Source organism: Lingula anatina, chromosome 2, assembly GCF_051362555.1.
Source record: "Lingula anatina isolate TDL-2025a chromosome 2, LinAna3.0, whole genome shotgun sequence".
Taxonomy (NCBI): domain Eukaryota; kingdom Metazoa; phylum Brachiopoda; class Lingulata; order Lingulida; family Lingulidae; genus Lingula; species Lingula anatina.
Window position 1 is genome coordinate 26,224,307 of NC_141768.1, and position 14,310 is coordinate 26,238,616.

A 14,310-nucleotide genomic window follows, 5' to 3' on the forward strand; every position below is an offset into this window, starting at 1 on the left:
TTTAATTAATTGTTTATAAAAAATACTAACCTCATTGGCAGAGTTGTTAAGGTCCCAAGAGTTCTCCCCCACCTTCAAATACAAATTACTTAAGTGACATTTAATAGTGATTAGATTTGAAGCTGGTGTCAGTAATACTACACTTCATTTTCTTACATTGCATAGTATGTGTAAATAATTGTTACATTTTCTTCAGACATGTAAATATAGGACCTCAGTATCAAGCTGATGTTCCTTCTTGCTTAGGTAAGTGGAGCAAAAAGTAAATTAAAGAAAATTAGAAATAACCATTAATACGATTGAGTATAATGAGAAAGCTGTCCCAGTATTGTATTCTTAATATTTCTAAGTGCTTGTTCATTACAAGACCTAAATAAGATGTTTGACATTTGTATTAAAGTATTATCAATTGGTGTATTGTAGAAAGCCGCAATAGAATTTATTTTGACGACCGAGTAAGGGAAGACCTGGTGTGGGACCCAGCAATTATAGATCATACTACTGAAGATGAAGGTAAGATATTGTGATGGCTAAAAGTTTGTGCTGAAGGACCTTTGCTACTCCTCACCAGTGTATTTTTTGAAGTTCCACATTCTGAATACTTTGCTATTCTTTCCTTCACTAAAGGCATGAGGATAACCAAATATATATATTTTTTTCAGTTTAGTGAAAAGATATTCATTTTGACCATTATTAACTGTGCTGGTATAAATTATTTTGCATCTACTTAAGGATTGAATGTCTCTTTGAAATAGCTATAGAAAGTTGATGATTTCTAATATTATGAAAAAAATATTTGCAGTTTTTAAGAAAGATAATTTATTTATTTATTTATTTATTTATTTATTTATTTATTTATCTAATGGGAGCAAACTTCTCTTTGGAATAGCTAAAGAAAGTTGTAAGACTGATTTTTGGGATTTGTTTGTATGTTTTCAGTTCAGTCATATCAGGAGTTTGCTAGCTGTGCTGCAGTGCCTGGGAATGGAGTCAACATGGAATATGCCTTACACTTGTTACACATTGTGAAGGGAGACGTACAGGTGGGTGCTGAACCTCAATGTATTTAGATTTATAACTGTCTAAAATATAATAAGAAGATATTAGATTGGGCTGTCGGGAGTGCTCCTTAATGGATAGATTCAGAAGAGATTAAGAGATGATGGACAATGCTCACCCTTATGCGGGGTATATCTAAATATGTGGTGTCTTGATGTGATATAGTAATAGTTGTTGGTGCAGGGAGCTGTTACAGGGGTTGGGGTGCTACCATCTACCCTTTGTGTAAGATATGTATAATAGTCTTCAGTAGAAGAAAGGATTAGGCGACTAGGACATGTACTTACATAGTTTTACCTTGTGTCTCAGTGCTATCTTGAGGGTACAGTGTACACAGGCTTGCTGGAGAGACTGTTGAAGAAAGCTAATAAGTTAAATTCAGCTTCATATCCAGTGCTATCAGTTTTGTACCATGGATTTAATATTTATGAAAGAGTTCGTGTGATATGAGCTTTTATGTTTTACTGGTTTCTAAGTTGAAACTGAATTTCAATTTTTAATTTCAGAAAGCAATTTTGGAACTTATGAAGGCAACACCAAAGCTACCTAATAGACATCCACTTGTGACCTTTTCATATCAAGGCATGTATTTTGTATATTGAATAAATATGGTACTTGAATTAATTTAACTACAACATCGGGTTTTAATGGTGCTTTTAGGCATTTGCATTCTAAAAGATGTTATATTCCACGAAGATTATTGCCTTCATGCTTTTCACAAAGAATTTGTCACTTTCCCTGTGGATCTTTTTGATGAATTCAGATCCAAATGTCTCATGGGGCTTATTGGGATGTTAGTGAATTATTATTAATTTTTTTAGGTTATATATATATTAAGTTTACCTAAAAAGTGAACATTGCATTTATAAGAATGATAAAATGGCTGATCACCAAATTAATATGTGGTGCACTATTTATATTTCTATACTTTATTTTTCAATTATGTAGAATCTGACACTTGGAGCTCAGAGGAAATAGAAGCATTCATAGAAGGGATGCTGAAATTTGACAAAGATTTTTTCAATGTTTCCAAAGAGGTAAGTAATGATCAGGTTTAAAAGAGCTAGAAAGTGAATACTGATAGGAAATAGTGTGAAATCATATGATGCCATGTAATATATTTATTGTAATATATTTATTAGTAGAACACTTTCAGAAGTAACTTATGATAGATTTTACTATTTTAAGTATATTACATACAGCATGTTAGAGCATTCACTAATAATTTACCCAGGTTTGCATAGTTCCATACCATTCTTGCAGGTGAAAACCAAAACTACCAAACAGTGCATACAGTTCTACTATCTGTGGAAGAAAGTTTGTCTAGACGAATACAAACGTATGCGGATATTGCGTAGAAAACGCACTGACGATGACATTTACAACTTGCGCTCAAGAGCTGCTCAGCAGGATGACTTGGAACATCAGCAGCAGACACAGGCAGACAGTGATGATTCTGACGACGATTCGTCTGCTACTGGAAATGTAGAGGAACCGAATGTATGTTATTTACTTCATTGTAAATTTTTTAATTGTTTTTGAATCCCAAAGTCAGTCATGGTTTTACATCAACACCTCTTTAATGATGTTCTTAAATTATTTTTTAAATGCTTTCAATGTGGCACTGCCATTATAAAGCACATAAATTATGCTGTGTGGATCTTTTATTGATATCTAATTATTTCCAGGAAAAGGAACCAGATGCCTCCAATGGTGTCCAAATAGTTTACACTTGTGCCTACCCAAATTGTAATGCAGTAAGTATCTATTTATATGAAAAGAATAATTGAAGGAAAGTTTTAAAAAATACACAACTGTTTTTAAACGTTTTTTTTTTTTTATATATATATAAATATGTTTAAATATCTGTTCATTTTTTATCCAGTCATTTCCATCAAAACAAGCACTTAGTGGCCATATAAGAATCCATGTGAACAGTAGTGAAGGGAACACAAGAAAGTCTGCAGAACCCAGTCCTCATCGAAGTCCTCACAGAAAGGAGGGGACAGGTCCCCCATCAAACAAATCGACAGTATCAGAGGGAGTAGAGGAGTTTCCATGCAAGATTTGTGGAAAGTAAGGAAATTGGCATTGGAGCTAACTATTCACATTTTTCTTTGATATGAATCGGATATTGGCATGTGTTTAGTATCTGTAGGTATATTGGGGACAAATGGGCCTTAAATGTCATGTAATTGTTTTAAACATTATTGTCCATATCAGAAAAATTTTAAATTTTTTAATAAAGTCATATTATTAGTGTAATTATATCAGTTCATATATAGTTTTTCCCCATCCACGTGAGCACTTATGTCATTCAGCTTATTGTTTGGGCAGTAAGGGGGTTTTAGTCTGTTAAAAACTTGAACTATAGAACATGCTGAAGTAATACAATTATTCTTTTTCATTTCAGAGTATTTTACAAAGTGAAAAGTCGGAGTGCTCATATGAAGAGTCACAGTGACAAAGAAAGAAATCGTAAAAATGCCCTTGCAGCACAGAATAATAGTCCATATTCACCATACTCCGATACCTAAGGATTTGGAACTCCTACTGCAATGTTTGTCTTAAAGACTGTTGCATGGAATTTTATAAAACACATTTTTTTTACAGATTAATTCAACTTTGTCAATAGCAAGGCTGAAACTATAAGTGTTGACCTAAGTATTTTGATATTTTGGCATGTTGGAATTGCCATGCCTTGTCTCTGCATTATTTATCAAAAATAATGCCCCTACTGATAATCTGACTGGTGGATATAAAATATAATGGAAATAATTGTTTTAACAGTGCCAAAGACACTGAGTGTTTGCCGACAGCACTGGGTTATAATAAAAAATGTTGTATAAATGTGTATAATTTTAAGTATCTTATTTTCTGAGCTGAAAAAAAGCATGATGAGAATTTATTATAAAAACAGTTTATATGTTTATAGCATCTATTTAACTTAGTAAGAGCAGTGTTTCGTCATTCATTCCCCTTTTGTCACATTTTTCATTTGCCTTAGATTGCCTTTTTACTGCAGGAATAGAGAAGCAACATGATATTCCATGCTACTCCTAGAAGTTTGATTGTTGCTGATTTTTTTTTTCGTCTGGCTAAAGAAAAGCCAAAAATTTAGGGGTTTATCCCCCCCAATATATGCCTGTAGTATGAAAGTAAGTTATTTGCTTTGAATGAAACACACTAGGTAAACTGACCTCAGTAGTTGTATCAGTCATTACAATGTTAATCAAAGATGAGGCTAAATATGTGCAATCAGTGAATACCGTAATACTGGCTTCGTTTGGGATTTTTATATCATGTTTTTTAGTGAAATTTATTTGTAAAAATCTAATACTAAGCTAAGTATATTTTAAGTGTGTAGCGGTTGTATTTAAGGGTGCCAACTTGTACAGGTAACCCCAAAGTTACAATAGAGAGGCTCATGCTTCATGTTTGTACTATATACAACTTCACTAAGCTTTACTGCACACCATGGAGAAGAGAAAACAAACATATTAAAGAAGTAAAAGAAATATATTCCCATTTACAAAAGAAGTGTCAAATTAATTCACCTATTTTTGTATCTGTATGTCTATGGTGTTCTTTGTCTCCAGATATTGCAGGTATTGTGATAACATTGTGCTTTGTGATAGATGTATATAGATAGAAATATATATATATATAATGCACACAGCAGAAGAGGAAGGCAATCAGTGATTGAGATTGTTGTCATACTTGGACATTGTTATGGAATTTTACATGCAGAGCTTTACTAATGACCTAATTAAAGAAAAGATGGATGTACGGTAGTGACAGTGGAGAAATGTTTTAAAGTTAAAATTGGATATAGGTTAAGCACATAATGCATAATAATGTATTTGCTGCTTTTAGATATGTCTTATAACAATTTTTTTTGTAAAACTGCCATTTTGCATTTGATATATAGTGTTACTGATTATACGTATGGAAAAGAGATTCTTACATGTAGAGTCATGTATAATGAAATGAGCATTCTATTGTTAAGGTTTTTAGTGTACTTGTTGTGGATACTCTTGGTATTGCAACATTATCAAATTTGCAATATTTTCCTTATTTTTTTGTGGAGAAAAAATTATATATTACTCAAACCAATTAAAAGTTTAATTTTATGAACTTCAGTTTTAGTATGTGGTTGATCACACATAAACATTTGCCAAATAGTCATTTTCCCCAAAGACTGAATACATTCCAAATATGAGCACCTATAAAATACTGCAAGTACAGCTGCATGTTCTTCAGTGTCTGTGAGGGCTATGCACTCATGCAACGAGAAGTTTGCAATTTAGCAATTTCAGCCTTCACACTGGGTGCTTGATCTTTTGCATCATTGACATTTGAGCTCGAGTTAAAAGTCAAAAACTTTCCAAGTGCAATTAGACTTGTGTTCTACAATTTCCAAGTGCAGTATGCTATTCAACCACTCTTCAGTGGGACCAGTTGCCTTTGCATACAACTTTGACTGTCTCCAACTTCAGCTGCCACTTGATTTTTTTATGCTCATTTTTTTCAGCATATTATACAATAATGCCATACAGATAACATCTTAAACATACAGGATTGATGAACATAATTACTAAAATTATGGCCAAATTTAAAAGTGGATTTTTCTGATCAGTTTTTTTCTGCATTCTGTTGTATGCATCCTTGATAGCATTATTAATCTAGAGCCCCTTGACTTACCATCTTGATGTACTTAAAGGAACATTTCAGTGTGTAAAAGCATCTGTTTTGTAATACATGGGTGCAATGGCTGGTCAGTCTTTAATGGTCCCTTGTTTATAATTGTTAAACACTTGCCACAATAAATCTCAGGTCTCTAGCATATGTGGCAGAAATATTATTAGTAACACTTAATTAATATTTTACTACACTATACTTGTACATGTGTACAGATGTGCCCCAAACAATCAGCATCTTCCAGTCTGACCTTTGTTTCTATTTATCATTGCAAAACCTAATCTGAAATGTGAAAAGCAATGATATTGTACATCCAGTCCAACAACTGGATAAAGTTGCCAATATTGAACATGTGGTCAGGGTTGGCTTGATTAAGGGTAACTAATGATTCACGAGTCTGCCACACATCCATTGTATCATGGTTCTTCAACAACACCATCAAGTGCCACTTGATTGGAGACAGGACAATTCCAAAATGAAATTTCTGCCCATGCATTTGGGACAGCATTTGTTTCATACAATGTACAACACCTAAATCAAAATTATCTGCACTCCGTTTACATTCGACACTGAGGATAAATAATTGTTCATATTTGTGGTAAATGACGACATCTGGCACAACAATGCCTGGTTTTTGTGAAGGAAGTGAGAGCTCTGAGGAATGGGGTGAACCGAGTTCTTCTTGCTGCTGCCATGGTGCTGTGTGTGTAGCGGTACGTACCACAGAATTCGTGATGGATGTTGGAAAAGGCTCATCTACAAGGAAGTCAGGTGCAGGAAGGATTTTAATGATGTAGTCACAGATATGATGCAGGAATTTTTTTATGTCGCCGTTCATGAAGTCGGACATAAAAGCATTAGCCAGCAAGTCCCACACCAACTCCAGCGGGTCTGAAACAAAACAAGTTAAATTTAATATTGAAGTAATATTTGCTGTCTTAAATATGTAGTAAAAGTTCATATTAATGGAATCAACCTTACCCAGACATTTTTGTAATGGTATTTGTAGTGGGAATATAGTCAAGATTCAGGCCCCTTAGAGAAACCTTGCCCTATTCCCAGGTAACCAACCTCCTTCATCCAAAATGACTTCTTCTGTGCATTTCCATGGGCTTCCTGCTGTATTTTTTTCAGGCCTCGTGTATTTTGCTTGTTCTAGAAGTTGGCGCAGCCTTGACCAGTCACATGATTTGGTGGTGTTAAATTTTCCCAATTGTCTCACCTTAGCAAGCATATCTGAACGATCGTCGATGGTATTCAGTATTTTGAAACTGGATTTTTTACCCACCAGATTGACAAAAGTAACATTATGGGGGAATTGTTGATCCCAACGCTGGTCAAATTCTGAATCACTTGATGGCATATCCAGCTCAACCACATAATTTTTGTATTCACGAGCCCACTCCTGAAAGTAATAATTAATGAACTAGACAGCAAAGCTGGCAAATATACAGACACCATACAGTAAACAAGGCAGCAAAAGTGAGAAATGTTCAGACATTACACAGAAAAAAGTGCACCAAATAATGTTTTGACCTATTCTGATGTACTGTTACATAATGATTTGAAACAGCATAATCACTTTTACCCTCTTACACTATGTACTACTGTACACGTAGCAATAGCATGGACATCGAAAAACTAGCAAGTGATTCAGTTCCATGGGATATATAAGCCACTCAAACTGCTAATGTGTGCAAAAAAATTTTTTTTAAATAAAAACAATAATAATTACTGTAAATGTAAACCAATCAGGCTGGTTTTCAAAAGTAACTTGCCTCTTTACCAAACAAAACTACTTATAAAATTTAAAGTTAAACAAAAATACGGTTTGGTAGTTATGGGGTGAACGTCATGTGTCAGACAGCGACAGCAACACAAACACCATGAACCCAGGGTCAAAGGTCAAATCTGGCACCGGGTATAGGTCCAGAAGGTCACTTTCTATTTGCCAAACCAACTATACATTCTTAAGCTTTAATTATGTATTTAAACCAATTATGCCTTTATGCAATTGGCGTGTAAACCAAGTTTAAAGTTAATAAGTAGAATAGGGTAAATTATTATGTTTTTTTTTTTGGAAAAACCTAGAGGAACAAGTGTTTTTAGAAGTGAAATGGGTCAAAAAGCCCATTTCTGGTGACCAAACTGGGCTGAGGAATTTCACCATTTATGGAAAACCATATAAAGCATGTGTAATAATATATAAGTATAACCCTGCATTGAATTAGGATTGGTGAAAATCAAACATTTTGATTAACAGGTGTTTTCCATGGCTGATATTGATGCATAACATGCACGCTCGGCTGTCACCTTGATTGGATAGTAAACGATTGTCGTAAAATCGCTGTTTGATGTTAAAACCGGGTGCATAAATTTGAAAACCACCTAGAACAACCTTAGACTGCCACATTAATCTAATACAATGCAAAAAAGCCCTATCGAAAGTGGTCAAAGCATTCAAACCGAATGTCGTAAGTCCCCATATACAAATAGAGTAAGCTTGTGAAACAAGATTCTAGGCCTTGGCCCCCTCCCCTGGCGAATCCTAGATCTACAAACCAAGATTCTGGATTTATGTTTCCGTTTCTTTTGTGGTGGCTCATTGGTCTGTGAGCAAACTGCCATGGTTGGACACCTTACTCGTTGAACCGGTCCTTGAGTAAGTATAATATTGCAGTATCGGTGGCGAATTTGCGCACATTCTGGTTTAGTTTCAGCACGTGTGGAAATGTCTTGCTTACAGTGGTAGGACTGTAAACCCGGGAAAGAGGGACCGAAAAGAAAGTCTACAGACAAGTACACAAGTTGAACAAGTTTTTGTTGGCCCTGTTTCAGTAAGAAGTTATACATGTTTCTAATGCATTCACATAATTTTGAAAGCATTCTATCAATAAGCAGAGAGTGCATGTACTAGTATGTAGTGGGGAATGTGTTGCTTGACAGCTATTCTTAGCTCATTTGAAAATAAAGGAAAGTAGATATATTAAGGTCACATACTTGTTCTTTGATTTGTGTTTTTTATTCAAAGTCCTACTTTGAAAATTGAATTGTACAAAGATACTAAAACAAAATGCTATTTTAGGAGAATCCAGACGATTCAGAAAAAGGTCACTTTTTATTAGGCAGATCATTTTAAATTGCTTGTTACTCAACAATTTTTATTTTATTTTAGTTGGAGGTCGGAATTTTTTTTCCAAAAATAATGACTTCATTTTCACTTTTAATATAATCCAGCTTTTTAAACTAACAGGTCATTTATATACACATATCACCAGCTACAATTTGTCAGTTTCATGCCAGTTTATGAATAAATCAAGTTAAATAACTTGTATGGAAAGATGAAATCTTCAGGAGTAGACAGGCACCTAAAAATAAAGTTTTCATCTGGGACTTAAACCATTTGGGTTTAACAATTTATAACCTATTGCGAGCATCTTTTTTTACTCTTATGTCTGTACATTTCACAGCTTTGCTACCTTGTTTTTAAGGCATCGCCTTTATTTGGCACCAATTTCTAACATACTTTTTACCAGCTCTTCAAAGAAAAAACAGTTTCCTTGTTATCACAGCCTGAGGAGGCTTTTTCCAAGAGCCAAAGTTAGATGACGGGTGTAATTGAAGACTTTTGGTGCGACTCAGCCGTGGAGTCTCAATGCCTCACAAATCCTTTACCATTTTTTGCTGAGATTTGAATTAAAAGTACATAAGGACTCACCATGTTTACATTAGAGAAAAAACTTAGCTACAACTGAACGATTGGGCATGCAGAAAGTTAATTGGGATGAGGTTGGCTCGTGGCAAAAACTAGCCTAAGTATTTGCATGCAGTCACAAATAGCGATGCTTTCCAGCAAGAAAGCGCAGGCTGTGGTTTCACAGAAAAACATAAGTCAGGTTCCCTGGCTAAGAACTCAATTACCAAGGGTACATGTTCACATGGGCACATGGGTATCAGGAGCAGTGTAACAGCACTCTCATGGAAATCTTAGTCAACTACATTGTAGGCCAGGGAACTGACAATTTTTTTTTTTTTTTTTTTTTTGTGAAACTGGGGCCAGATCACAGCATGAAGAGTATTGGTGCATCCAGATGTTTATTGGGATTATGATCTTTGAAACTTTATTGTTAGATGGCTAATTTTCTAATGCATTGCATAAAGCCACAGTCCCATATACTATCTAGAAAAATATAGAAATCTTTATATGAAAAATTAAAAAGATGTTTTCTATTTATTTCATTTTTGCTCAATCTTTTATACACTCAAACAAACACATAGATACATGCATTTACAATGATATCATGAAATATATATACACTGTACAGCAAAAAAAAAAAAAAAAAAAAAAAAAAAATGTCTAGTCTTTTTGTTCTTTTGGTTTAGGCTGGAAATCGTGTTTTTGCCACACATTGCTTTGTATGCTAAGTGACAGTGAGAGAACAAGGCATGGAACAAATAACACCGTTTAACTAACCATATATCTCAGTGCTGTATATTTCACAGCACATTGGGATGAAGTGCACTATAGTTTATTAATAACTGATAGTGCACACAGGTCAATCTGTCCTAAGGCCCAAACTGCTGTTATTTCACAAGACCACCGAATAATGAAGCAGATCGAGTGGAGTCCTAGTTGGAAAATGCCTTCTCTTTTACTGCACACCCATACAAGGAATATAGAACAATTTTATACAGATGTTCTACAACTATTCTGGTGGCACTGGGGGAAATTTAAATATTTTAAATAACCCTCCTTGGCTGAAAGTTTGTGGGTTAATCCTCCTCCTCCTTCTCCTCTCTGATCACTGGGACTCCTAAAAAGGAATAAAACTCATTTTAAGAAGAAAAAATTGGCAGCACCCCCCCCCCCACCTCCCCCTCAATTTATCTGCCAAATATAGGCCTCTATAACTTATCAAAACCCCTTATTAAATTTTCACTATTTTCATATTAAATTTAACTTACCGTCCAGTTTCTTGAGTTTTAATAACTTGGCCGATACTTGGTCTCTATAATTACCAGCTGCTGTAGCTGTTTCTTCAAGGGGGTTGCCTGTGTCAAGAATAAGTTTAACATCCAGTTACTTGACAAATATTGACAGATATCTGATTTATGTTGAAAAATGATAATTAAGAGCCACACAATGCTCAGGTAACTGTTTTATGTTAAAAAATTAACTGTATCACTCTGGAAAAGTTATGGAAAATTATTTTACTAGACATAAAACAATACAAACCCTTAAGCTCCATTTTGTTTAATATTTTCATTAAACATTTGCCATGTTAAACTTACCAACAAAAACCAAATCAACCAGAAGTGGAAGATCATTCTGTAATAAAAATGAATATTGATTGTCAAATAAATAAAAGAAAATATACCTTAATTACTTTACACTTTACAATTATTATTACTAATGAAGATCTGAACATAGATATATGCTTAACACACCGCTTTTTAAGTTCTACTATAATGAAGACAAATTTTTGCCTAAATGAAGATAGTGATTTGGTATTTTTACAAAATGAACGAAAAATTACCAGCTTTTGAAATTCATCCCATGCTTTAACTGAATTATTAGACATGTACAAAATCTGAAAAAAAAAATACAGTGAATCATCAAAAAATTATTGTCAAAACAACCTGAATAGAAATGCATTGTCAATATCTATTATACTTCAACATGTAATTATTAAAAAAAGTATGTCAATTCTGTCCCACACTTAATTTATATATAAACATATTTAATATGATTATGATTTTTAAAAAAAATTCTTCTGTATTCCAAATGTCTTTTGATCCTACCTTCAGTTTTTTCAAGACATTGATTCCCTTCAATTTTTCTATGAAGTTGTATGAGATCCATAGCTCCTCAAGTGTGTCCCCAACTGCCTCCTAATTGTTCAAGAAATTGTGGTTAAGATTTCAGTCCTACCTAACTGCTTCTTTATTATGAATATTGTAAATATGCTAAAAAAAGCACATCTTAAATTAATATATGCTTTAATAGCATTAAGCAAAAAGAAGTCTTTTTTTCCTCATCCATTTTGATAGTGCAGAAATATTGTCATGTTATGACCTAATGCTGTTGTATCAAAAATACATTGAGGCAAATTTTACAAATCCGAGTAATAATGTAACGTAACAGTTTTGGGGTAAAAAAGGTAATGCCACATTAACATTTGGCCGACACATAGGGTGTTGAATAAACCAAAAGAAAGGGGCATGGCTCTGAAAGTGTTTATTTTAATAGCCCTAATATATAAATTGGTGATCATTCAAATTAATATTTCACATAAAAGAAATGGGAGAGGGGGAGGAGTTATTTTGCCAAATATTGGCCTTATAACATATCTAACTAATAATTTTGCCAAATATTGGCCTTATAACATATCTAACTAATAAATAAAATGATACTTTACCAGACCAGTCAAACTCTTGATGTTGTTGCGACCCAATGATAAAATTTTCAAATTTTCTGCAAAAAAAAGGGAAATGTTCTGATATATAATTGTTAATTAAGCATCCAATTTTCAAATCTGCCTATAGATTTCAATCTTGTCTGTGACATACATTTTTTTATGTTAAAAATGGCTCTGCATCTGAACTTTATTTCAATTTCCCAACATAAATCAGTAGCCACTCCATCTTACTTACTCAACCCATTTAGATTTGCTATCTTCTCAATGTTATTTGTTGATAATGACAATTTTCTGAAAAAGAAAAAATTATCCTTTACAACTTATTCTAATTTTTTCATTATTACATGGGTAAGAATTTACAACATAGTTAATTCAAATTAAATGGTGAAAAGTAAGATTTCAAAAGTTTCTGATTTGGATATTATTCTTAACATTAGGGTCACAAATAATGAACTTATGCACCTGCCAGTGGTAAGATAAGTAAGTAATTTCAAATGCTTTTATCTTAAGGGAAGAGCAGCAGACTTTTGAAGTCCTTCAAACATTTGTCATCTACCATCTACCAGCAAGTAACAAGATGTACCCAGATTATATGAGGCATCCCAGTTGAAAAAAAAACTGTTGTAGCATGATCTTTATAAAATTAATTAAGTAAAAATTCCATGTGCTCCAGCAGTAAGTACAGACTGCAATCAAGGTCGTTTGTCAAGAACAGTCTACGTGTACGCTACAAAAGCAAATGTAAATTCACGTGCATCTATTAAATCAACTTGTAAATGTGTTTGTTATGTTATATCCTGCAAAATTTCCTCAACAAACCAACTATACTTACTCGCAACAGGCCAATGTGGAAAGAGATGCATCCATTTTCTCTATTGGTGGGATCTGTGCATAAAGATCGACATTAACAGCCTCTGCGGCTTTCTCCCCCTTTTTCTCTTCCTGAAAAAAAAAATTCTTTTTATGAAGACTTCTTTTCAGTTCAATATCTGATGACCTAAAATGGAACCCTCAACTAAACCCAATGTATGGAATCCACAGAATTAGGTCTAAACCCCTTGGTTACTTCACCATGCCTGAAGAACCCTGTAATGCCAGATGTATATATAGGCTCTAAACTTGTTAAACATGAATGAGCATTTACGAAAATTCCAGCTTTGCAATGCAGACATGATGTAAACAGACTTGTTTTGATTGATGCTGGGGTCAACACTGAATTTTTTGTCCACATAAAGATATTTTGTGTTCAAGCACTGCTTACTCTGATGCTAAGACATTGTGTCAATGCCAGTGCTTGGCCAAACTGAAATTAAGTACCATGAGAAAACGGCCTATCTGCATATTGACTCAGCACTACAAGTAGGGTTTTCAAGCATGCAGGATCTACCGAGGGTTAAGACTTGATTCTGTGAATTCCATACATTAGATTTACACACTAAGTTGGGAGGGGGGGCAGTGAAGTTTTGTGGTAGGGCCCAGACTTAATTTGCCAGCCAACAACTTAAAGGAATGTCTTCAGATGCATATGTACCATCTGAGATATTTGATCAGATTTCAACAGATATATTTCATATTTTAGTTGTGTTTTTTCATAATAAGAAATAGTGCACTAGGCTATAACTGCAGTAGCGAAGGCTTAGAAAATCCAGTTCCACGTTATTCAATGGAATGAACTTACAAACACAGGGCTGTCTCGTCACGGCGAACAGACTGCAGATTCTATGTCTACTCAAACGTTAACGTTGTTATATATATTTGAAATAGCTAATTTCAATACTTACAAATTTCTGAAGAGCTTCTTTTATCGTTGTTCCTTTCGACTGCAAAATAAAATAATAAAAATTACAAAACATTCATGATTGCTGTTAAAACAAATAGGTGAAGACAGTTTCAATATCTGACATATTTATCAAGTAAAATCACCCACCATCTTGGACTGGTTGCTATGAATGCTAGTAATCAAGTGATTCGGCTTTTGGCATTCGGAAATCTTCGGACATTTCCGTAAGTCGCAATATTAATGACGAATTAGTTTTAAATCGTCATTATTTTCGGTGTCATAGATTATACATATATAGATACATTATTTAGGAATTCAATGCATGGTAGCATATAATGGTCATATCATCAA

The 14,310-nt window shown here is 33.9% G+C and overlaps 3 protein-coding genes across 4 annotated transcripts in view; 1 reads left to right on the forward strand and 2 right to left on the reverse strand.

Annotated features, from left to right (window-relative positions):
* LOC106158831 (uncharacterized) overlaps positions 1-5,201 on the forward strand; it is a 37,352-nt gene extending 32,151 nt beyond the window's left edge. For both annotated transcript variants that reach the window (XM_013534934.3, XM_087006419.1), the window contains exons 8-16: positions 197-246; positions 424-513; positions 940-1,043; positions 1,566-1,641; positions 2,008-2,096; positions 2,323-2,559; positions 2,748-2,816; positions 2,945-3,135; positions 3,473-5,201. In XM_013534934.3, coding sequence (XP_013390388.2) covers positions 197-246; positions 424-513; positions 940-1,043; positions 1,566-1,641; positions 2,008-2,096; positions 2,323-2,559; positions 2,748-2,816; positions 2,945-3,135; positions 3,473-3,596 — 1,030 coding nt within the window. In that variant the 3' untranslated portion in view covers positions 3,597-5,201. The remainder of the gene's footprint in view (positions 1-196; positions 247-423; positions 514-939; positions 1,044-1,565; positions 1,642-2,007; positions 2,097-2,322; positions 2,560-2,747; positions 2,817-2,944; positions 3,136-3,472) is intronic.
* On the reverse strand, positions 5,167-8,451 carry LOC106158858 (uncharacterized). Its single transcript, XM_013534968.2, has 3 exons — positions 8,323-8,451; positions 6,832-7,165; positions 5,167-6,651 (listed from the first exon to the last, which is right to left on the reverse strand). Exons 1-3 carry the CDS (start codon positions 8,386-8,388, stop codon positions 6,038-6,040), a joined length of 1,014 nt encoding a protein of 337 aa, XP_013390422.2. The 5' UTR covers positions 8,389-8,451; the 3' UTR covers positions 5,167-6,037.
* A 1,508-nt stretch (positions 8,452-9,959) lies between these two features.
* On the reverse strand, positions 9,960-14,249 carry LOC106158854 (dynein axonemal light chain 1). The gene is made up of 10 exons (XM_013534965.2): positions 14,107-14,249; positions 13,961-13,999; positions 13,012-13,121; positions 12,415-12,470; positions 12,180-12,235; positions 11,563-11,652; positions 11,298-11,351; positions 11,053-11,089; positions 10,726-10,812; positions 9,960-10,574 (listed from the first exon to the last, which is right to left on the reverse strand). Exons 1-10 carry the CDS (start codon positions 14,107-14,109, stop codon positions 10,534-10,536), a joined length of 573 nt encoding a protein of 190 aa, XP_013390419.1. The 5' UTR covers positions 14,110-14,249; the 3' UTR covers positions 9,960-10,533.
* Positions 14,250-14,310: the final 61 nt, after the last annotated feature.